The sequence below is a fragment of the Ipomoea nil genome, unplaced genomic scaffold, assembly GCF_001879475.1.
Source record: "Ipomoea nil cultivar Tokyo-kokei standard unplaced genomic scaffold, Asagao_1.1 scaffold0268, whole genome shotgun sequence".
Lineage (NCBI taxonomy): Eukaryota > Viridiplantae > Streptophyta > Magnoliopsida > Solanales > Convolvulaceae > Ipomoea > Ipomoea nil.
Window position 1 is genome coordinate 6,259,303 of NW_017616696.1, and position 23,927 is coordinate 6,283,229.

Here is a 23,927-nt window from a genome sequence, read left to right on the forward strand (position 1 = left end):
AATAATTTTAACATAACTATTGCTTTAATATTAATACAGAATTCCCCACAAATAAAAAATAAATAAAAAATAAATAACATAATTCCATGCGTCTTATTACTAGTACTGTCAAAGCGGGTCGAGCCGTCCCACCACGAGCCTAATTTCTTGTGGACTTTTGTGGACCGGCCAGCGGGCCAGGATTCATGCAACCCTAGACCGTCCCGCTTTTTTTTTTTTTTTTTTTTTGAATTCAAAGTTTAAAAAAAAAAAAAAAAAAGTCTACAAATACTAACATTATAAATTTGCAATCCAACTTTGTAGTCTAACAAAAATTAATATTAATTTAAAGTTCAAAAAAATAAGTAAAGTCTACAAATAATATTAATTTTTTCGTGTTTACAAAATTAAAAAAATAACATTTTAAAGTGTTATATATATATATACATATATATATATATATATATATATATATATATATATATATATATATATATATATATATATATATATATATATAAGAGCTCATATGTGGCCATGTCATTAGGCGTGGCTATGTGGTCGTATCTGTGTCGTTGAATTAGTTTAATTTAACGGCAATGGCTAATTCTGAGGATTTGAGGATTTTAGTGCGTTTTGGTAAGTGGGGGTGTTATGGTAATTACAGTGGTCATTTATAGCGGTCGGGTTCCAGAAATACACCAACAGTGTTGGCAACATGCACCAATAGTGTATTCCCGAACACTGTATTGTGTACTTATTCATATCTAATGGCGCATTTTTGGTGATGGATACTTATTTGTGTATGTTTTTTGTTGTGCATTTCATAACATGGATGTTGTATATTTGTATAACAATTGGTGCGGCCGCACTGACCACACGGGAAGGCGTTGCCGCACCTGAACTTGGCACCAATGGGAATCTACAAATACACCGGAGTAAGACTAATAATGCACCAATTACACAAATAAAACACACAACAATGTGATTTTCCCTATTCCGGTGTCCTGACGAGTTTACCTTTGCAGTTCGCTGGGTAGGAGAACGTGCGTGAAGATACTAGAAGAATCTTAATTAATGTGACTCTTGGATCTATCTACCACACCTAACAACATGGCTGCACTTGATCACCCATATACATGCATACATAACATATATATATATATATATATATATATATATATATATATATATATATATATATATATATATATCGGTTTTGGTGCGGGTGAACACCTCAGGTGCAGTTGTGCGGTTTAATCTGAGTTATTCATCTCGCTTAAATCAACGTCTAAGATTACCAAAATTAAAAAAAAAAATGCGGTGGTAATTTTGTAATTTTTGCATCTATGTCAAAATTAAGGTGAGTGGTTTTGTGATTAATGTGCGTGAGTTTTGTGCTTAAGGTGCGTGAGTTTGTCCTTAATGTGAATTGTTGTTAAAACTTAAAGTGTGGCTTTTGTGCTTAAGGTGCGTGAGATTTGTTCCTAATATGCGTGGAGTTTGTGCTTAATGTGCGTGGGGTTTGTGCTTAAGGTGCGTGGGGTTAGTGATTAATGTCAGTAGTTGTTAAAACTTAAAGTGTGGACTTTTGTGCTTAAGGTGCGTGAGATTTGTTCTTAATATGCGTGGAGTTTGTGCTTAATGTGCGTGGGGTTTGTGCTTAAGGTGCGTGGGGTTAGTGATTAAGGTATGTGAGTTAATACTTAAAGTGCGTCAGTTTAATGCTTAATGTGCGTGAGTTTTGTGTTTAATGTGCGTGAGTTTTGTACTTAATGTGCGTGAGTTTATGCTTAATGTGAGACATTTTAAAATCTTTAAGTGTGTAAGTTTTGTGCTCAATGTGCTTTGTTCTGTGCTTAATGTGCGTAGTTTTTGTATTTAAGGTGAGTGATTTGTGTGCGGGGTGATTTGTGTATTTAAGATGCGTCATGTTAATGCTTAAGGTGCGTCAAACCGCACAACCTTACGGGAAGCATCAACCGCACCTGAACCCTTCCCTATATATATATATATATATATATATATATATATATATATATATATATATATATATATATATATATATATATATATAATAATAATGCTCATGTGGTAATGTTGTTAGGTGTGATCGTGTGGTGGAATTTCAGAATACACCAACAGTGTTAACAACATGCACCAACAGTGTAAGGGAAACACACCACAATGAAATGCAAAAAAACACAAAAAAATACACAACAGACCCAAAAAATACACCATATAACTCACCAACCCCAATGGTGTATTTCCGAACACTGTATGATGTTTTTACTCACACCTAATGGTATGTTGTTGGTGATGTGTACCTAATTTGTGTGTGTTTTTTGTGGTGCATTTCCTGACATTGATGGTGTATATCTTACTTAACTATTGGTGTATTATGAAAATTGCCACATGACCACATGGGAAGGGATCGCCACACCTGAGTGCGACCAATGCGACCCTATATATATATATATGTTACACAACAAGACTGCTTACTACGCACAAGGAGGCCCCCACTGCTCCCTCACTGTCGCTGGTGAGAGGCAATCCCAGATCATTATCATTATTCCCACAGCTCTTCATTCGTTAACATGAATATATCATTAGAGTGTTGTAAACTTGTGACTTAAAGAGGGGTATAATTGGGCAAACACTATTCCATAGAGGGGCAAATTTGTCATGCAGAATGGGTCCCCACAAAACATGGATAATTCACTCATTTTTCTTCTTTTTATCAATCTTAACATGAATATATAATTAGAGCATCTCCAAAAGGAGAATTTTGGACCAAATTTTAAGAAAGTTGGGGTAGGGTGAGGGAAAGAGAGAGAAGAGAGAGAGATGGATGGGGAGTTGCTCCTGCAAAAATAAGACTTTGCAGGTGAGTGGGTCCCACAATGGAGAAGGAGAGTTGCGCCACAAGTGAGGGGCAACTCTCGCGCCCGCCTGGGCGCGTAATCGACCTGGGCCATCACACGGAAAACTATAACCAAAATCCTTTTTATCTGGCATTAACTTGGAACCACGTGCATCTAAAGCACTTTTTACTAAGATCAATGTAGTTGTATGTAAACCCTGAGCAATAACATGATGAACCAAAAAGTCTCTAGGTCCTATTGTTAAGAATAATGAATTACTATTTTCATTAACAACATTTAACCAACTCGGCAACCAGATGTTTCGGCTCGCATTGAATGCCAGCTCGCTCGTTGAAGACAAAAGTACATCAAACCCATATGAAGTTTTACCATGAGCAGATTGTATCCATTGAGCAAATATAGGTTCGATCAAGATTTGTTTCTCCGGGGTACCAAAGGCAAGCATGAAATCATTATGAACATAAAGTCCCAAGGTATGGAATCCGAAAAAGAGACTAGCCCAACTTAAATGAGATATGATAACTTCTTTATGATCTAACATTCTTGCCAATACATTATCTTCATTTTGCTCCGGATTGTAATCTATAATGAAAAATATAGCTCCATGAGCAAAAGCTCTTGTCATGATGAATCCTGCGATATACTGGTGATGGGTATATAATGCAGCTTGAGTAGTAAAGTCTGGTGCTATGAATGCATAAGCAGGTAAAGAGTACATGTGTTGAGCTACCAAGAAAGTAATATCCCCTAAAGAAGCTAGAGCAAGGCCTAATTGAAAATGAAGTGAATTATTGATTGTGTCATAAAGACCCTTATGCCCACGACCTAGTCGTCTTCCCTGAGGAATATGTGCATCTAAAAGATCTTTCATACTGTGCCAAATCTCGAAATTAGTTCTATACATATGACCAGCAACGAGAAAAAGAAATGTAATAGCTAAATAATGGTGTGCAATATCGGTCAGCCATAATCACACCTGTAAAATCTTCTCAAAATTTTCACATTATTCATGATACCTTAGAGGAGAAAATTTCAATTTTGGTCATATGATTATAGGGGTTTTGTTAATTTTAGCACCTGACTTTCAAAAGTGTCAATTTAGTACCTTGAGTATGTAATTTTTGTTAATTTTGATCACTTCGACCAAATTATCGGTCAAATTTCTCCGTAAAAAATGACAATTTTACTAGACTTCAAAAGACGATTTTGCCCCCTCAGATTATAGACTAAATGAATGATTAAGTTTTTCCGACGAAATTTGACCGCCAATTTAACCGGAGTGACCAAAATTGATAAAAATTACATAATCAATGTACTAAATTGACACTTTTAAAAGTCAGGTGCTGAAATTAACAAAATCCCTATAGTCATATGATCAAAATTGAAATTTTCTCTACCTTAGAGTGTTGTAAACTTGTGACTTAAAGAGGGGCATAATTGGGCAAACACTATTCGGTAGAGGGGCAAATTTGTCATGCAGAATGGGTCCCCACAAAACATGGATAATTCATTCATTTTTCTTCTTTTTTCAATCTTAACAGCCTGTGGCCTGTGGGTGGGTGAGGGGGACGGTTACAGTGGGGACGCTGACAGAGTAGAATTCCACTTTCAATGGTATGCAGATCTTGCGGTTGTCCTCGCTCCACGTGGCTGAATGTCCGTCAACGGTCCACCCTCGCCCGCCGGTTTTCCAATCATAGGGTTTAAACAGCTGAAGCGGTCGAATGTCCGGTGTCGTGTAGTGGCGGCAAAACTATTAACTCAAATCGTTTTTCTAATTTTGATTTTAGCAATTTAATAATAGAGGACGATGTTTGGGTCGTCCCCTTCATCTCATCTATCCTTGTTAAGATAATTTTTTCAGGAATGAATGAAGTATATGGTAAAGATTTGAGCTTTTCGTGGAATGGCGGGGGTTTTATCCATATAATTGCTTGAAATATAGCAATATCAAATGTGTGGTTTTTCTGTACTGAGTTTTGCTTTGCTTGGATAAAGATTTTGGCTTTATGTTACACAATTCTGTACCTTTAGTGTAAGGATTCTGTACCGAAAATAAATTAAAATTTGTGTTGAAAAAGGAAGATATAGATCTGTTAAAGCATAAATATAAAATGACGTTGTTTTAATCTAGGGTCTACAATGTTATGTGGATCTTGGTCCACGATATATACAAGGTGTTTGGTTGGAAGGAAAGAATTAAAGGAGAAAAGAATTGTAATTCGGTGGGAAAAGAATAAGGTGGAATAAAGTAGGAATTCAAATTACGTTGTTTGGTAGTGAAAAATAGAATTATTGGAATTGAGAAGGAAAGAAATAGTATAAATATTAAAATACCCTTATATAATAATAATAGTATAATAACTAATAATAATCAAAGATAGTAGTGCCATTTCATCTAATTTTTTTCTTCCCTACAACCATTGAATTGCAATTCAACAAAAAGAATGAATTACAATTCCCTCCAACCAAACATTATAATGAGTGACCAAAGAATTGTGGTGGAATTGCAATGCAATTCATGTCTACCAAACAACCCATTTAAATTGCCATATAATGATGGGTGTTTGATACAATCGTTATATCGTGGACCAAGGCGCACAATGCGTTGTGCTCCCTAACTCAAAACAACGTTATTTTTATAAGTTGTATGGGAAGTTGACACGACGAACACGTGTATTCTTTTAAGAGATTCTGTGTATTCTGTTAAGAATTTCTTTGTATTATGTTAAGAGTTTCTGTGTATTATGTTAAGAGTATTTGTGTATTATGTATTATGTTAGATTGTGTGTATTATGTTAGGAATTTATGTGTATTCTACTATAAAATTCTATACATCCGAAACATAGTATTTTCTTTTTATTTAGAAGTAATGGTAGAAATGAGAAACGATGTCTTTTTGGTCAAGGTACCTACAATGTATTGTGCGCTTTGGTGCATGATATAATTTGCGGGTTTGATAGCTTGATCAGAGGATAAAACTAATAACAATCAAGATTGGGCTCAACCCAACACTCACAATGGCATTGTGTGAGTACATATTTAGGCCCACATGTTTGTGTTGGGTAAATATTTTGTGTACCCCGATTCAGCTTACAAGATAAATTTGAGCTCAAAATATATAATTTATATACCGTCACAATTTTATAAAAGATAAATTTGAACATTCAGTATACAAATTGTGTATTTTGAATTCGAATCTATCTTACAAAATGGACCATAATCCATATATATAACAATTGTTTGGATTGTTTCAATTTTATGATATATTATTGTATTTCGTACAAAAAGTACCAATACCAATTGTTAATCGATATCTTAGAAAATCATATACTTTATAAACGGTAAACTATGGATGTTCAATATCTTACAATTTATCATAGTTATTTATATATTGAGTTAATACCCAAAATCGTCCTCGACTATAGTGGTTTTTCTCAATTTCGTCCTAAACGACTTTGGTGACCTAATATCGTCCCAGACTTTTGTGTTTCGCTCAATTTAGTCCTCCATTTGTTATTCCGTCAAATTGGTGTTAAATAAAGGGACAATTCAATAATGTCAATATTGATCTCTCTTTACTTTCAACTTGTGAAGTGCGAAATTCTTCTTTCTTGTACGAATTACACCCAGAATTACTCCCGGACCTACAAATCAAATTTTATATTCGTAGTTTTAGGAGTAATTCGTAAAAAAAAAAGGGATTTCGCAGTTCACATGTCTATGAGTAAAGAGATGCCAATATTAAAATTACTGAATTGTCTATTTATTTAACACCAAATGGACAGAATAACAAATGAGAGACTAAATTGAGCAAAAACACAAAAGTCTGGAACTAAATTGAGCGAAACACAAAAGTCTGGGACGATATTAGGTCACCAAAGTCGTTTAGGACGAAATTGAGAAAAACCACTATAGTCGAGGACGATTTTGGGTATTAACTCTTTATATATTATAGACTTAAAAACATAAAAACTGTTGACAATTCTTAACCCATAATTTATTTTCGCCAAACATGAGACTTTTTGATTTTTGATTTTTTTGTGTGCGTGGGTGTGGGGTTGGGGGGGGGGGGGGGGGGGGGGGGCGAAGAAAGAGAAGAAATAAAGAAGATATATAAGACCTTTCTTGTAAAATAGGATTAATCAGAAAGTAAGAAATTGCAAGTTGCTAAGATTATTTAGCCCCTAAACTAATCATTATCCTAATTGCAATTAAAATATACCGAAAGGGTGGACTTTGGCTTTCTCAAGTCAACATTAAATGTAATGTTTCATTTACCCATTCACAACAATGACAACTAATCTGGCCAGTATTTTACCCTTTAATTAAATCGGTTTACTGTGAACGTGAATTAATTTAAGTATTGTACGGACTTAAAGGTGCTCCTACAATTAGAACATGCTCAGGACACTTTCTGAACTGAAAAAAAAAAATGACAACAATTATTATCATATTGTATCAATTCTCACGGTAATCACAATCTAACCAATATATATATGTTTCTTCTCTGCCCCATCAATATAATTTTGGAAAGTGGGACGAAGTTACATTTCCCCATCATAATTAATTAGGGAAAAAGAAAGGTAAGCTACTTAATTAATTAGTGTGTGACAATCAAAATGGTGGTTTTGAAATTCAACCATCGTGCAAAATTTTATGTAGAATTTTCAAAAGTTAGAAATTAAAGCACATGTGAATGAACTTTTGGTATAGTCACACAAAGTGACTCTTCCAAATAACAAGTTATGGGTTTGAGTCTCAGTGAGTGGCGATAATAGAACTAAATATTGATTGGGTGTCCACTTCACGGTAAATTATTGCATGGATTATGGCTCACACAATGTTGTATGGACCATAGAAAAAATACATTTTTAAATATACTAAAAGTACATTATTTGTGTAATGAATTTACATTATTTGATAGTATATAAAATAATAAAATGATCCACACAGCTGTATGGACCATAACCCACACAATAATGATTGTCACCTCACTTGGTAAATTACATTTTGGATCATGGTACGCATTGTAAAATGAATCATTATTCATTTTTACATTTTGGATCATGGTACACATTGTAAAATGAATCATTATTCATTTTTAATATACTGAAAATCTATTTTTAGTAATATATTAAAAATGAGTCTCCAACATTAAAAATAAACCTTTAAAAAAAATGAACATTCAATCCATTAAAATGAATATTTAGTATAGTACGTAACAATAAACATGAATGTCAATTACTCGCTTTACCATGTGAATTATGGTCCATGGTATAATAATTGCATTCACTCTCATGCCGCTATGAGGAAAAAAAAATGAACGGTTCTTTTGTCACCAATTCGATCTTCTTTTTTTTTTTTCTCTCTCAATTATTTGATATGATCAAAGTATCATCGCTCTTTCTATTTTTAGAAAGAGGCATTAGAGTAGACGACACCAAAGAAAACTCTATAACGTGTGATCAATAAGTGGCACAATTATTATTCTCACTCATTTAAGTGATATCATCGATTACAAAATAATTAATTGCATAAGATGATGATTTTGGATAATGCAAATCTTTAGTGTGAGATACATAACTATAATCCTAGTAGGTGTTTATTTACAAACAATAATTTAAAAATCAATGGAGAAAATGAAAGTTTGGAATAAGACAATTAGACAAATCAAAGATTTCAAATACACTTAAGTTCCTCCAAATGGAAGTTTCCCCATAAGCAATTAAGCTGCATTCTCTCATCCATCATCACAATGACATCCATATACTATATATATATATACACCAAAAGCTTTTAAACTTTAGTAAATAACATCATTATATAAATATATATTGTAGCAAGAAGATAAAAATAAAAATAACAAATAATCAGCTTAAGACAGAATATTAATTAATTAATTAATTAAATTAAATCCTAAATACCATTCTGAAAAAAACAACTAACTACGGAATGATAATAATTAATCAACGGTCATGATCTTAATTCACATCATTAAGCTGATCGGCCGGGAACACCCCAGGTTTGGAATCAGGTGGCAATGTTGTCGGCCGGATTGTAGACCGGAACATCCAAAGGGAGTATTGGGAACGGAATATGGTTAAGCTCTTCCATGAAGCCGTCGAACTCCGGCAAACCGCCCAAGAAACCGCCGCCGGAGTTGGCGCCGCTCCAAATCTCGTCTTCTCCTTTGATCTTTTCTCTCAAGCCTGCGAGTTGGAACCCAGCTCGGAGTTCCATTTTCTTGGCCGCCGGAATTACGCCTCTCGACTCGGCCGCAAGCTTCCTGGGAACTCTCGCTCTCTTCTTGCTGTTGCTTTGCTTCTCCGGTGGCTTTCCGGTGAGCCTTTGCACCAGCTCCCGGAAGTTCTCCACGTCGGTCTTGATGATCTCTGGGGCGAAAATGTGAATTATCCGGATCTTGGGCTTCAGTTTGTATATTGTCTGGGAATCTTTGTTTAAACCTAGTGATGAAGGAGGTGTGTTTGGAACAGAAGCAACTTTTTTCTTCATCATCATCATCATCCCTTCCACGTTGAACTCAATTCTTTTGACAAATTAAAGGATCCGTGTTCTTTTCAGTGGGTTGGTGATTTCGTTTGTATAAGAAGAGAGAGATATATACGGGTGGTGTGTAACTGTGTATATAATATATATAGATGAAGAAGCAAAGGTTTATAAAATTGAAGGACAAGAAGAAAACTCCAAATTACACTGGGAGTGGGGACCACACTTAATATACTTGATATTTGTTTAGTTTTTAAAGTTCACTACCACTCACGCTAACAAAGAAGTTGGTTAGTGAATGAAAAATTTTTAAAAAATAAAAATTCTTATGTGAGATTGTCTCACGGTGAGACATATAAGTCTCACGTGTGACAATCTCGTCTCACACAAGATTAGTAATTTTTATATATGTATGAATTAAATTTTGAACTATTTGATATTAAAATATCTTGTTAATTATCTTGATATCCTCCCCACTACAAATAACTTGCTTATAAAAAGAGTAGAGGTTGATCATATTTGTACCATGTGTGACATCCTTCATGAAGATATTATACATTTATTGGTTTTGTGTGACTATGCAAACACCATATGGACTCAATCCAACCTTCCAATCCCCAATATTGTCACAAATATTTGTCATTTATGGTTTAGGGAAGTGTTGGATATCCTAGACACTGTCACACTGATGAGTTTATGTATGCAGTTGCAATTCTATACAATATTTGGAGAGCAAGGAATGGAGCGGTATGGGAGGCTTGCCTTCTTTTGCCGAAAAAGGTGCTACACACTGCTGCAACTACTCTACATGCTTGGCGCCGTATGCACCCATCCTCAGCACCGCAGCTGCCTGCCGGGGACATCGAGCCATCCAGTATTCCCGACGCTGCTGTGCCGCCCGAGCCACCACCTGCTGCAACAATCTACACTGCCCAGCTACCCCCGAGAATATGCCAAGTGGATGTCGGGTACCAATCGACAACAAACAAGACCACAGTCGAAGCCGTCCTACTCGACGACAATGGTGGATATATTTCGGCCTTTAGTGCTATGCTCCCGGATTGTTTCTCTCTGCTTATGGCCGAGGCATTTGCATGCAAAGAAGCTTTGTCATGGCTACGAAGCCGAGGGGAACAGTCCATACAACTGTTCACAGATTGTCAAACGCTACAATGTTACCTGTCCTCCACAACTATTTCAGTTCGTTCATATATTGGCTATGCTATTGATAGTTGCAGATACTACATATCTTCTTTCGATTACTGTTCAATTAGTTTTATTCCTAGATCGGAAAATTATTTAGCTCATACTATACACTAGCTTCTACTGCTTTTGATCATGCTATTACTATGTACTGGGACAATGTCCCCCTAACTCTATTTCAGCTTATCTCTAATATATGACCGCATTGGTTTGGTTTAAAAAAAAAAAAAAAAAAAAAAAAAAAACTTTGTTAATTAACTCTATATAATACGGAGTATTATCTAGTTAACTCACCCGTAATTGATAAATATATAGGATTATAATATTTATCACAAAATATTTCATTTGATAAATTGTAGATTAACAGCTGATTAAGTACTTAATCTATTGTTATGATAATTCAATTCGTTATTTTTTTTTTTCCTTTTCTGAAGTCTGGATGAGTATGAAAATATGAAATTAAGAATGAATGAAAGATAGTTGCCAACTTGGCAACTTGCTACTATATTAAATCGAAATTGAATTAAAAGATGATATATTTAATGACACTAAGGAAGTGCATTATTACTATTATAGGCTGTCGTAAGTTGTTTCTCTCCTTCAACAAATCTTCTGGTTCCTACTTCCTTATAGGAAACATGCAAGCCACAACTCAAAGCTCTATCTATACGTTCACAACAAATATAATGGCTGCCACACCTTAGCTTGGCTTTTATATATATATATATATATATATATATATATATATATATATATATAACACTTTAAAAAAAAAATCTTTAATTAGATAAAACATTAAGTTAGATCGGGTATTTATTTAACTCTTATTTATGCAAATTGGAAAAAGTTTTGACAGATATATTGAACTTAGTTTAATTATATTTAACTCCTGTTACATTATTATGCATTTTTTCTTCATTTTGGATTAATTAATTCAAACCTCAGTTTAATTATTTATATCACCCATTTTTGTTTAGACACCACATCATCTCTCAAACCCCTGCCTTTTTCTCCTCACGGCGGCAATAATCGTTCTTCTTTGTTTTAATTATTTAATTTTCATCACCCTTCCTTCCCAATATATTGTTAATTGAGTTGCATTTCTCATTATTATATATATCAAAGTTTTAGAATGGAATTGAAAGATAAAACTTTATTAAGTCAAATTATATTTTTGCGATAGCACCATACCTTAAAGGACATACAGTAAAATGTCCTATTTTCTTTTTACCCAAAGCTGAAAATTAAAAGCTGTTACTTATGAATTGCTTGTGCACTTGACAGTACGTACGTACCAATTATTGTACAACCAACGCGCAAAAGCTAGCTACCAAAAGTGACTTTTGGAGAGGGAGATCAGAGGGGAATATATATATATATATATATATATATATATATATATATATATATATATATATATATATAGACGGAGCCAGAAATTATGTTGAGGGGGGCAAAGAAGTAGGGCTGGATTCAGTGGTGAATCCGGAAATTTTTTTCGGTGGGAGCAAAAAATTAAAAGAAAAGAGAAATTTTGAAAAAAAAATGAAACACTTAAGTATAACAATGAATATTGTTGGATATAACGAAAATAAAACATATTAAAATTTTATAAAAATATTTATAACAAAATATGAAACATAATTAATTTGATAAAACAATTCGAATATAAAACACATTATAAATTACACATCCCATTATTAATATAAAAAAAGTGATATATACATCTCATTATTATTATAAAAAAGAAAGACATCTCATTATTAATATATATGTATGGATGTCAAAATTTAATTGTGTTGAAGCAAAGATGTAGAAGATTGTGACCTTGCATTAATATAAAAAAAAAAAGTGATATATACATCTCATTATTATTATAAAAAAGAAAGACATCTCATTATTAATATATATGGATGCCAAAATTTAATTGTGTTGAAGCAAAGATGTAAAAAGTTTTGACCATGCTAATGCAAGGACTCAAACCCAAGCTATTTCTAAATTCAAACGCACTTCTTACCACCTTATCTACTGAAGCTTTTGATTTCATAATCTGTTCTGTAATAGTTATACTTATAATGTACTATATATATATATATATATATATATATATATATATATATATATACAAAGGCTATATATAGGGTAGGGGTAGGGGTGGGGGTGGGGTGAGGGGGGCAGCTGCCCCCCATTTGCCTCCATCCCTATATATATATATATATATATATATATATATATATATATATATATAGCTAGGGTCGTCTAGTTCAGGTGAGAACCACTACTTTGATGTGCATGTTGAGATGTGAGGAGCGGTGCAGTGATGCATTCAGTGTGCAGTTGTGTAGTGGTGTAGTGATATATATCAAGTCAAAATCATTATAAATTACAATATCAACGGTGCACAATGGTACACAAGTTCAAAATGTTAATTGAGGTTCTCATTTGTACCTAATTCTATATATTTTTTTTATTTATTACATTTTTTAAAATAAAATCGTAACATATGATCAGATTTTTTATTAATATAATAAAATTATATCTTTTTTTTTTTATAGTTAAAATATTAATAATATAAGTATTAGAAATGGTGTAGATTTGAACCCTTCGGAGGCAGGCCTTGGGTAATGCAAGCTAAGCTAGATCATCATGAACTCGATCAAACAAAAAATAAATTGTCATGTATTTAATGTTTGCCATTTGTCAATATTTTGGTTTTAGGTTGTGAAAGAAATTCCATTTGCCGCTTTCACTATGATGCCTATATATATATATATATATATATATATATATATATATATATATGCTACTTAGCTTATTAGTGATGGAGCTATCAGATCAGAATCCAAACAATCATAATCTCCAATTATGCAGCCCAGCTAAACCCTTTATTATTTTTCTAACTAATAACTGCTAAGAAAAGGTCAAACTCCGGCCTGTCCATTGTATTGTTCCCTTCAATAATCTTTTGGGAATATTTTGTGTGTTTTTTTTTTTTAAATAATTATTATTATACTTAAAAATAACAGTGAAAAACAACATGTCTAAGTCAACCATGTCTAAGCATGACATGTCCGTTGTTCCCTTTAATAATCTTTGGGAATGACATGTAATTTGGTCCAAACATGCTAGAAAGAGTTGTGAAAGATCAGAACGAGTGCGTCTAAGTCAGATCAACTGTCTTTTAAGAACAAAACATATAAACTGTGAGAGATTATTTGAAAATCTTCTCTTCTACAACTTAGGGGCTTGCAAGTGTTTGAGCAACTGATTTCATATTGCTATTTACTATAGAAGGGCAATTCAACTAATTAAACCTTAACTAATCCTAGTTTTTTAAAACTAAGATTGCCTGTTGCGTATACAGTTTCTATTCGCTGTTATCCATTTTATTTGTACAAATCTATACATTGAACTTACATACATGTGTGTGTGTATATATATATATATATATAGACACAAGCCCACATCCATTGCATAGAGTAATATAATTTACTAGGTATAGTATTATTGGTGAGTGTGTTTGTTTGTCTGGATTGGATGATTTTGTTTGGCGCTACAATAATGTTAAGCACGTACTTTATGTTTGTCAGTGTTGGTTTGATGTGGGGATGGGAAGAAGGAGGGCTTTATGTTACGACAGATGAGATGTGCCGACTACTATTGACCATCATTTTCACTTTAATTTGAAGCTTTCAAAGTGATGTTGCCCCTCGTAGACGATTAGCGGGTGCTTAATTGGTAAATGACTGATAACTGTTAGCTGATTGGTTGGTGTGTTTAACTAATTGATAGAATTAGCTAATTGTGCAGCTAATTTTTTACAAAATGATTTTCTCAAAAAATTGATTGAAAAAGTTATTTTGAGTAGCTTTTTGAATTTTAGCATTTTGGAACAATAAGTTGTTACAAAAAGTTAATTAATCAAACACTCATATTAAATGTTTAACAAAGTGAAACAATTAATAGTGGTCAAATAAGTCAAAACCAACTGATAAACTAATTATTTTACCAAACAGGGTCATTATGTTATTATTGTACTACTAGTCATAATTAATGCTCTAATTAAGATCACAATGCGTGATTTAACTAATACACATTTTCAAATAGTAGCTGTGGGTCTTCACAGAAAGTAGAAACAATGGTCCATATGATGAACCAATCATCATTCGACATTCATCAACACCTACCTACCCTTGCATGCATGTGCGGATGGAGTTTTAATATGTAAATATGATTCCATGATTTTTACCACATAAAGCGTGCAGTGTGGTATGAAAATGGTGTGTTACACATCACAAGATATTCGATTATGTCATTATAATACTAATTGCATGACAAGCTTTTAGGCGTCACACACGCCCCCCCAAAATCGTATGAAATGAAACCGTCGCCATCGCGCCCAGCCCCAACCGGATCGGATCTCAGATGACGTAATGCCTTCCGATTCACACGGGTTTTGTGTGTCGGCCCTCCCTGCCGCCCACTCCCCATGCCAGATCTCCACTCTACGACGTCGTGCTTCCGCATGCCATTCAATTGGCATCCTGCATACAAATTTCTCACCGTCGAACACAACAATTAATTCTCTCGGCACCTTTTTTGGGTGGAATAACTGGCCTGAAGATTTAAGACGGTTTCAATTCAAAGTCAGAACATCCACTTAGTCACTTACCATTTGGTTAAGGATGAATGAATGTATCTCTCATTCATTCTTTAAAGGGATAAGAACAAATAATAAGCCATTGAACTATTTGAGAAACAGCAATTAAGCCATCAAACTCAAATAACCCCCAAATAAGCCATTGAACCCGGGAAAAAAGAGCAAATAAACCATTGAACTCAGAAAAAAAAAAAAAAAAAAAAAAAAGAGCAATTAACATTTTTAACAGGTTAACTCTAGATTTTTGTTGACTGGATTGACAAATGTTTGTTTTATTTACGTTTCTTTTATTATAATCCACCTACATAGTAATATTTTTTAAAGTAATTATAATCAAAATAGTTTTGTCTTGTTGAGATTTGATTAATTGATTTATTTATTTATTATTATTTTTCACTAAATCTTCTGTTTAAAAAATAATAATAATAAATAATTTAGATCTAGACAAGACAAAACTATTTTGATTATAATTACTTTAAAATATATTACTATATCTATAGTACTTTACAGGGCTGAGTGGTTTTATACTTAGCATTAATTTGCTAACGAGTTTATTTTCCTACTTGTTTTATAACTCCTTTCAGGTGGGTCCAGTGTTTGAGAGTGCACGCGATAGTTAGTGCGTAGATTTGAGGTGGTAGTTACTAGTTTAGTTTTCTACCTTAGTCGTCGTACTGTTGATATATGTTGTTAAACTATCTTTTTGATGGTGCGTGAACACCGGGGTTTGTTCTCCAAGTTTATGATGTTTTGTAGAGCTTGACTCTAGTTTAGTTACTGTTCTTGTAACCTGTGCAGTCACTTTAAGTGGTGGTTGTGGCGGTGACACCCTTAATTGATCGTTTGAATAGCTAATTAGTTATCTAAGTTTGCTTATTTATCTTATTTAAGCTTGTTTATTTGGTATTTAGTTTTTAGAAAAAGCGGGTGGGGGGTTGTGTCTCCATCTAGCATCATCATCCCTTCTCACACCACACTTGTATTTTTTGTCTTTTGTATTCCATACCAATCAAAGAAGTATGCCTAGCAATCCAAGGACTCGCTCGGGCTCTTGGCCTGATTTTTATTCTTTATACTTTTTAATTATTTGTAACCCACGACATTCGATGCATGTGCCCTGAGTCTTGTAAATATTGTATCGTTATGTTTCTTGTATTATCTAGTTTATGGTAAATTTGATCCATTAAAAATTATCAATATTTTAAGATTTTTATTTGTGATAAGTCAACAATCCGAAGGTTAGTATATTTAAAATTTCTACTCTATTTAATTCATCATTAAATAAAAGGACGGATCATTAAACAGACATAGATGTTGAAGTATCAAAATATTTGAGTGAAAAATATAGGGGACTAAAGTGACACATGTGATGTGCTTTAAAAAAAACTTTAATCTTCACCAACAAATTGGTTTAAGCGTCATAATCAATCTTGTTCATAAAACATATATTGAAAGAATCCGATAGCGAGTATATATGATATATAAATGGCAATATCTATTATGAGTCCATCTCATAAATCTTCATTCGTGATTTGTGTGAAATTTTCATGAGTAATTTTTCAATTCCTATTATTATATTTGAGTTAAAAGTTCTATATTTGTCATCAAAAGCATCACACATTTCCTCATAAGTATAAGTAACGATTAAATAATTTATTATTGATCAGTATTATAATTTTTTCATAAGTAACTATTCGATCAAACTCTAAATATTATATTTTGATTTAAAAGTACTACATTTTTCTTCAAAAATATTATTACAATTTTCCCTATAAGTGACAAATAATATATTTCAAATTAATATTACATTTTTAATATAAATATTACATTAATATCTTAATTCAACCCGTCTCACGAGGTACTCAGTAACTCACCCAATAAAAAAAAATACATACATAATCAATTTTCTCCGCCTAAATAATGAAATTACATGTTGACTTCAACACAAACTAATTAATCTCTACAAACAGTAGTAAAAGTTCAAAGAATCAGTAAGTCCGCAATGCATATATACATGCATTCTAAAACAAAAGAATCAACAACACAATTTCTCTCACAAATAAAACCCAAATATTTGTAAGAACAAACATGAAACATTATCTTATAAGCTTTATGGGAAATTAATTTTATGGCGTCGAATGACATTAATGTCTTTTAATTTATACCAGATTTTATCACACGATGTAATTAAACATATGGTTATAATTGTACCTCATACAAAATACACAAGTACCAATTGACACTTAAGAAAAATTGTATACTCTACAAACTATGGATGGTCAATATTTTACAATCTATTCTAATTATATATAGATTATAGACTTGAAAACATTAAAAAAAAAAATGATGACAATTCATAATCCATATTTTTTTTTTTGCCAAACAAGATTATTATACCTTTGCTTGGATATAAGAATTCATTAAGATAAGTCAAATGAATTAGTAAATTTGAAACATTATAAAGTAACATAGTTTTTATTTTATTTTATTTTTAATTTTTTGTGGGTGTGTGTGGGGCGGGGGAGGAAAGAGAGAAGAAAGAAATAATGAAGATATATAAGACCTTTCGTGTGGAAATAACATTGATCAAAAAGTAAAAAATTGCAAGTTGGTTACATTATTTAGCCCCTAAACAAATCATTAACATAATTGGCTAATTATATTGAAATTAAAATATACGGAAAGGGTAGACTTTGGCTTTCTCAAGTCAACATTAAATGCAATCCTTCAATTAGTCATCTAATCACTTTGTTTTAATTTTATTATTTTTAAATTTACAGAAAACCTGCATCCTTTTGAGTGAAATCTGTCTTGTAACACTAGTCAACAAAAGGCCACAATGAGATAAATTAACATAGGTTGTCTATAACTAACCAGGTAGGCTTACAACATCCTTGTAGTCCTTTGACATTTAGGGTTACAAAGTGGAATTACTCATATTGCACACCCTCGATCAAGTATGTAGTGATTGTAAATTTTTCTTGTTACTAACAAAAAAAAAAAAAAAAAAAAAAAAAGTCAAGAATATTTTGTGTAAGTAAATTTGAAAGCGTAACACCATAAAATTGCTATATATATATATATATATATATATATATATATATATGTCCAAGACATGAAATGAGATCGATCATTAGTCCCTCCAACATTTTGTAAACTTTATGTACAAATATGATATATCTTAATCATAATTTTGAATTGATAATGAAACTACACATTTATTATTTTATATTTATTTTTAGTAAGTTCTTATGATAGTACTCTCTCTGTCCCATTTTATCTGTCTTACTTATTATTCATTGGTCAAAACAACTCTTTCTTCTTTGTTCAGTTTCTTTAATATTTTTTTTTATTTTTAAATTTGACTTTTTTTTTTGTTTAATAGTACTTTTAGTGTAGTCTTTAAATATATAATTTTTGTTTACTAATACTAAATTTAATATTATGAAAATTGAATTAAAAATTACTCCAGTCAAGCCTCGTTAACCGAACCAGATACATAAAATGGGACGGTGGGAGTATAACATATTGAAAGTGTTTTTTTTTTCTAACTAAAAGTTTAAATAATCATTACTAAAATTTCATATTTATTATTGAGTGATGCTATATTCACCTTCATATATGTATGTAGTATATGATTAATTGGTTCTTTTCATATTTGATTATGAAATTAAGCCAATTGATTGGCAATAGTGCAATTACTTCTGAATGATTTAGGAGTTAGTTAAAATATACAGAATAACAAGAAGGCAATAAAGAACACTACACATGGTTTGATAACCCAGTTTAAAGAATTCAATTCCTACGTCTGGGGGACATCACATGAAATGATTGCCTGATTCTTCATTGATCTTAATTAAGGTCAGAAGCGATATACCGAATCACAGTGAAGAACACAAAGGACTCAAAAGTAAATTGCTAAGACTTAGCTAATATCTTAAGAGCTCCTTCTTGAAGAACCGGCGTGAGATCTCCTGATCACTCGAATTGAGGCTCCCCCTCAATTGCAGTTGAGTAACGTCAATTCCATGAGTAAACATCCCATAATCAAAAACAAGAAAGATGATTGACTTGATGTTGAAATCTTTATCAACTCATGTAGGATTATCAAGTCATTTGATTTAGCTCTCTGAAATTGCTGGGAAAATGTATTTGATATTCTCTTAAAGTGCTTGATTATTGCAACGTAAAAGAGAGAAGATAATGTCTTAAGTAGTCATCCCTTAAAAGATCTTAACTGAATAACTGTCTTAATCTTCTGCTCGAACAACCTTCTCAGCTGGTTCAGTCTCAACACAATAAGCCTGACTCATAAACTATCTTGAACTGTACTTAGACACTAGTTCAAACTCTATCTATCTTAAAACAACGGCTGAGCTATATTTTGGACAGTTGTTTTAATTTGTTCCATAAACACTTAACAATACATAAGAGTAAAAGGCAATTCTTTTGCAACATATTTTTCAATTAAACATTTTATTAACAGATTAATAAATAGATTTTTTTTTTAACGCTGACGAGTTTAGGCAATTTACGATGGTCAATAAATTAATTTTAATTTTTTATTTTCAAGTCAGGAGATAAATATTGAGAAGTAATTAAAATAACGACAACAATAATTATTATCATTATTATTTATAAATTTTCAGGGCAATACCAATCTAACCAACACATTTTACTTCCAACCCCATCAATAATTCAATATAATTTGGAAAGTGGGACGAAGTTAGATTTTTCCAATCATAACCATAATTAGGAATCGGAAAAACAAAGGTGTTGCTACAGTGCTACTTAGTGTGAAACAATCAAAATGGTGGTTTTGAAATTCAATACTCGTGCTAAGTTTTATATGTATTTCACAAATGTAGTAAACAAAACTTGCAAGAAAAGTAATAATAATTTATCAATCAATATCTTACCATTGGTCTAAGAAAGATTTTGGTGCAACTTAGTCCCATGCTATTACACCAAAAAAAAAAAAAAATGCAGTAAGCAACACTAAAGAAAAACTTAAATTGTGTTGATTTCACCATAAATTAAATAATTGTATAAAATCATATTGGATATTAAATTTTTTAGTGTAACTAACAATCTTTTCCATATAATATGTATCCATATATAACTATAATCCTAGAAGCTATTTATTTACAAAAACAATTTTAAAAAATCAGTAGATAAAATTAAATTTTGGAATAAGACAATTAGACAAAAACAAAGATCTCAAATAACAAACTCTAAGTTCCTCCAAATGGAACTTTCTCCATAGGCAATTAATTAAGCTGCATTCTCTCATCATCATCATCATCATCATCACAATGGCATCCATACTATATATACCAAAAGCTTTTAAACTTTAGCAAGAAATGATAATAATAATAATATAAAAAAATAATTAGCTTAAGACAGAATATTAATTAAATAAATTAATCCCTAAAAACGTTTTTGAAAAAAACAACGTAACTAACTACAGAATCAAAATAATTAATCAACGGCCATGATGATCTTAATCCACACCATTAATTAAGCTGAACCAAAGTTTAGAATCAGGTGGCGATGTTGTCGGCCGGATTGTAGACCGGAAGATCCAAAGGGAGCATTGGGAACGGAATACTGTTAAGCTCCTCCATGAAACCGTCAAACTCCGGCAAACCGCCCAAGAAACCGCCGCCGGAGTTCCCACCGCTCCATATCTCGTCTTCATCTTTGATCTTTTCTCTCAAGCTTGTGGGTTGGACTTGGAGCCCAGCTCTTACCTCCACCATTTTCTTGGCTGGAATTACGCCGCCGCATCTCGACTCCGCGACGACCTTCCTGGGAACCCTCGCTCTTTTCTTCTCCGGTGGCTTTCCGGTGAGCCTTTGCACCAGCTCCCGGAAGTTCTCCACGTCCGTCTTGATGATCTCCGGGGCGAAAATGTGAATTATCCAGATCTTGGGCTTCACCAGTTTGGATATTGTTTGGGAATCTTTGTTTAAACCTAGTGATGAAGGGGTTGTGTTTGGAACACAAGAAGGTTGTTTTTTCACCATCATCATCTTCTTCCCTCCTACGTTTTTCAGAATTCTTCTGTCAAAGGATCTTTGTTCTGTTCTTTCGAGTGGGAGTGGGGGTGGGGTGAATAGGGCTTGGTGGTTTTGTTTGTATCAGAAGAGAGAGATATATGGGTGTATCTGATCTATATAGATGAAGAAGCAAAGGTTTATAAAATTGCAGGACAAGAAGAAAACTCCAAATTATACTATTGTGCAGATAAGTCAGATTTAAATGACCATATAATATGATTATATCACCATTTTAAATAATATTGTTGTGATAAGTCAGATTTATAGTGGATGGAAACTTTTTTTTTAAAAAAAAAAACAAACAAATTTCTAACAGATTTTCAACTATTTAATTTGATATAACTTTATATCATTAACTTTTTTTATAATTTTATATATCTAACTAATTCATCCATAATTAATAAATTGGATTATAATATTTATCAAAAAATTAAATAATTCATTTGATCTTACTTATGGAGAAAAGGAAATAAATATGGTAACATTTTGGTAAATAAATGCACTTCGTACTGTTATTCATTGCATGCTCACAATTCTTATCAAAAAGCACGAGTCACACTAGAATCAATTCAACTATGTGTATATATATCAAGAAATCCTTTTTAAATAGCTGTATAGTATTTACAGATTAATCATATTTAATTAATTAATATATTGTTACGATAATTCAATTCATTAGTTTTCTTCTTTTCAAAGGTCTGGATGGGTAGGTAATAGGTAATTAAGAATGAAAGAGAGTTTTCAACTTGCTTACATATTAAATAGCAAATTAAAGGATGATTTATAATTTATTTAATGACTTTAAGAAAGGCACTCTTAGTACGTCTTATAAGCTGTCGTCGTTTCTCTCTTTCTATATATCTTTCGGTTCCTTAATAGGAAACATGCAAGCTAAGGGCACAATTCAAGGGCCGTCTATACATTCACAAGTCACAACAAATGGCTGCCACACAACTTGGCTTAGGAAACATTTTAATTTTTTAAAAAAAAAAAAGAAAAAAAAAAACACTTCATTAGATCGTCACACAACATTGATCAAACCAAATATTTATTTAACTCTCATTTTTCTTTAATTTATATGTTGGGCGGCGACTTGAAAGGACGAGTCCAATATCATGTCATTAGCAAATTATGTTGTGCAATCGTGTGCACCATATTGTAAAAACGACGTTGTTTTACTTTTAAAAAAAAATCATTTTTGATTGCCGTTATTTACGTAATCATATGTTCATAATTTTATAATTTCACATTCTAAATGTATAGTTATGAAGTTATAGATGTGTAGTTATTCAATTCTGAATGTATAGTTATGAAGTTATGGATGTGTAGTTATGCATGCAATTCTGAATAAATAGTTATGAAGTTATGGATGTGTAGTTATGCATGCAATTCTGAATATATAGTTAATGAAGTTATGAATGTGTAGTTATGCATGCAGTTCTGAATGTATAGTTATGAAGTTATGGATGTGTAGTTATGTATGCAATTCTGAATATATAGTTATGAAGTTATGGATGTGTAGTTATGCAGTTCTGAATGTATAGTTATGAAGTTATGGATGTGTAGTTATGCAATTCTGAATGTATAAAATTATGAAGTTATAGATGTGTAGTACGTTATGCAATTTTGAATGTATAGTTATGAAGTTATGGATGTGTACTTATGCAATTCTGAATGTATAGTTATGAAGTTATGGATGTGTAGTTATACAATTCTGAATGTATAATTATGAAGTTATGGATGTATAGTTCAAATTATGCACAACATAACATCGTTAACGGCAATCGAAATTGATTTTTTTTTTTTTTAAGTCGGACGTCAAAACGACGTCTTTTTGCAACCGTGTGCACCATGCATGGTGCACTCGGTTACACAGCATAACGCTCCCATGTCATTCAACCGTACCATTGACTGCTATACAAATATAAGAAAATAAAATTACGCATTCGTTACTAGCGATAGCTATTGGTTATGAATTAGAGTATTTTTCTTGAATATTTGTCACCTTTCAATTAAAGAAAGAGAAAAATATTAGAACAGAAAGGTAAAACTTGATTGTGTCAAATTACTGCCATCCATGGCACCGTACCTTAAGGTACATTAAAATTTTAATTCATATATACTTTCTAATTTCTCTTTTCCCAAAACTGGAAATGAAAAGCTGTTACTTATTGCTTGTGCATTCGATAGTACTGGTTAAAGAACTATGATTTGGGATTGATTCAATTATTGTACAACCAACATGCAAAAGCTACCAAAAGTGACTTTTGGACAGGCAGATGGGAATTAATATATATAATTAAGAAATTATGGAGAAAATGGTCTTGAAAATTTTGAGGTTTTGTATAATAATTTAATCTGTGTTCTCTTATGAAACTATAAATATTATATAATTAATAATATTGTTTAAATAGCACAAACTTTTCATTTCTTTACACTTTGTACCCCATCTAACCATCCCCTCAACCTTTGCGCTTTTAACTCCTTAAACTTTCTGCTTCTTTGCAGTTTGCACCCCTTAAACTTTATGCCTTTTCACGCTTTAAACTTATATATCCATTTCCTTTTTATGTTTCAGTTTTACATTGTAACTAAGAATATATTTACCATTTTTCAAAAAAAAAAAAA

The 23,927-nt window shown here is 32.2% G+C and overlaps 1 protein-coding gene across 3 annotated transcripts; it reads right to left on the minus strand.

Moving 5' to 3' along the window:
- Positions 1-8,747: 8,747 nt before the first annotated feature.
- LOC109151946 (VQ motif-containing protein 25) lies at positions 8,748-21,443 on the minus strand. Of its 3 annotated transcripts, none has more exons than XM_019299544.1 (2): positions 21,115-21,443; positions 8,748-9,234 (listed from the first exon to the last, which is right to left on the minus strand). In XM_019299544.1, the coding sequence occupies exons 1-2, from the start codon at positions 21,270-21,272 to the stop codon at positions 8,898-8,900; spliced, it is 495 nt and encodes a 164-aa protein (XP_019155089.1). In that variant the 5' UTR covers positions 21,273-21,443; the 3' UTR covers positions 8,748-8,897. The 3 variants fall into 3 exon arrangements, with proteins under 3 accessions (XP_019155089.1, XP_019155082.1, XP_019155092.1); XM_019299537.1 differs by having other exon boundaries at positions 8,748-9,341; positions 21,219-21,442; XM_019299547.1 differs by having other exon boundaries at positions 8,748-9,213; positions 21,094-21,442.
- Between the last annotated feature and the right edge of the window lie 2,484 nt (positions 21,444-23,927).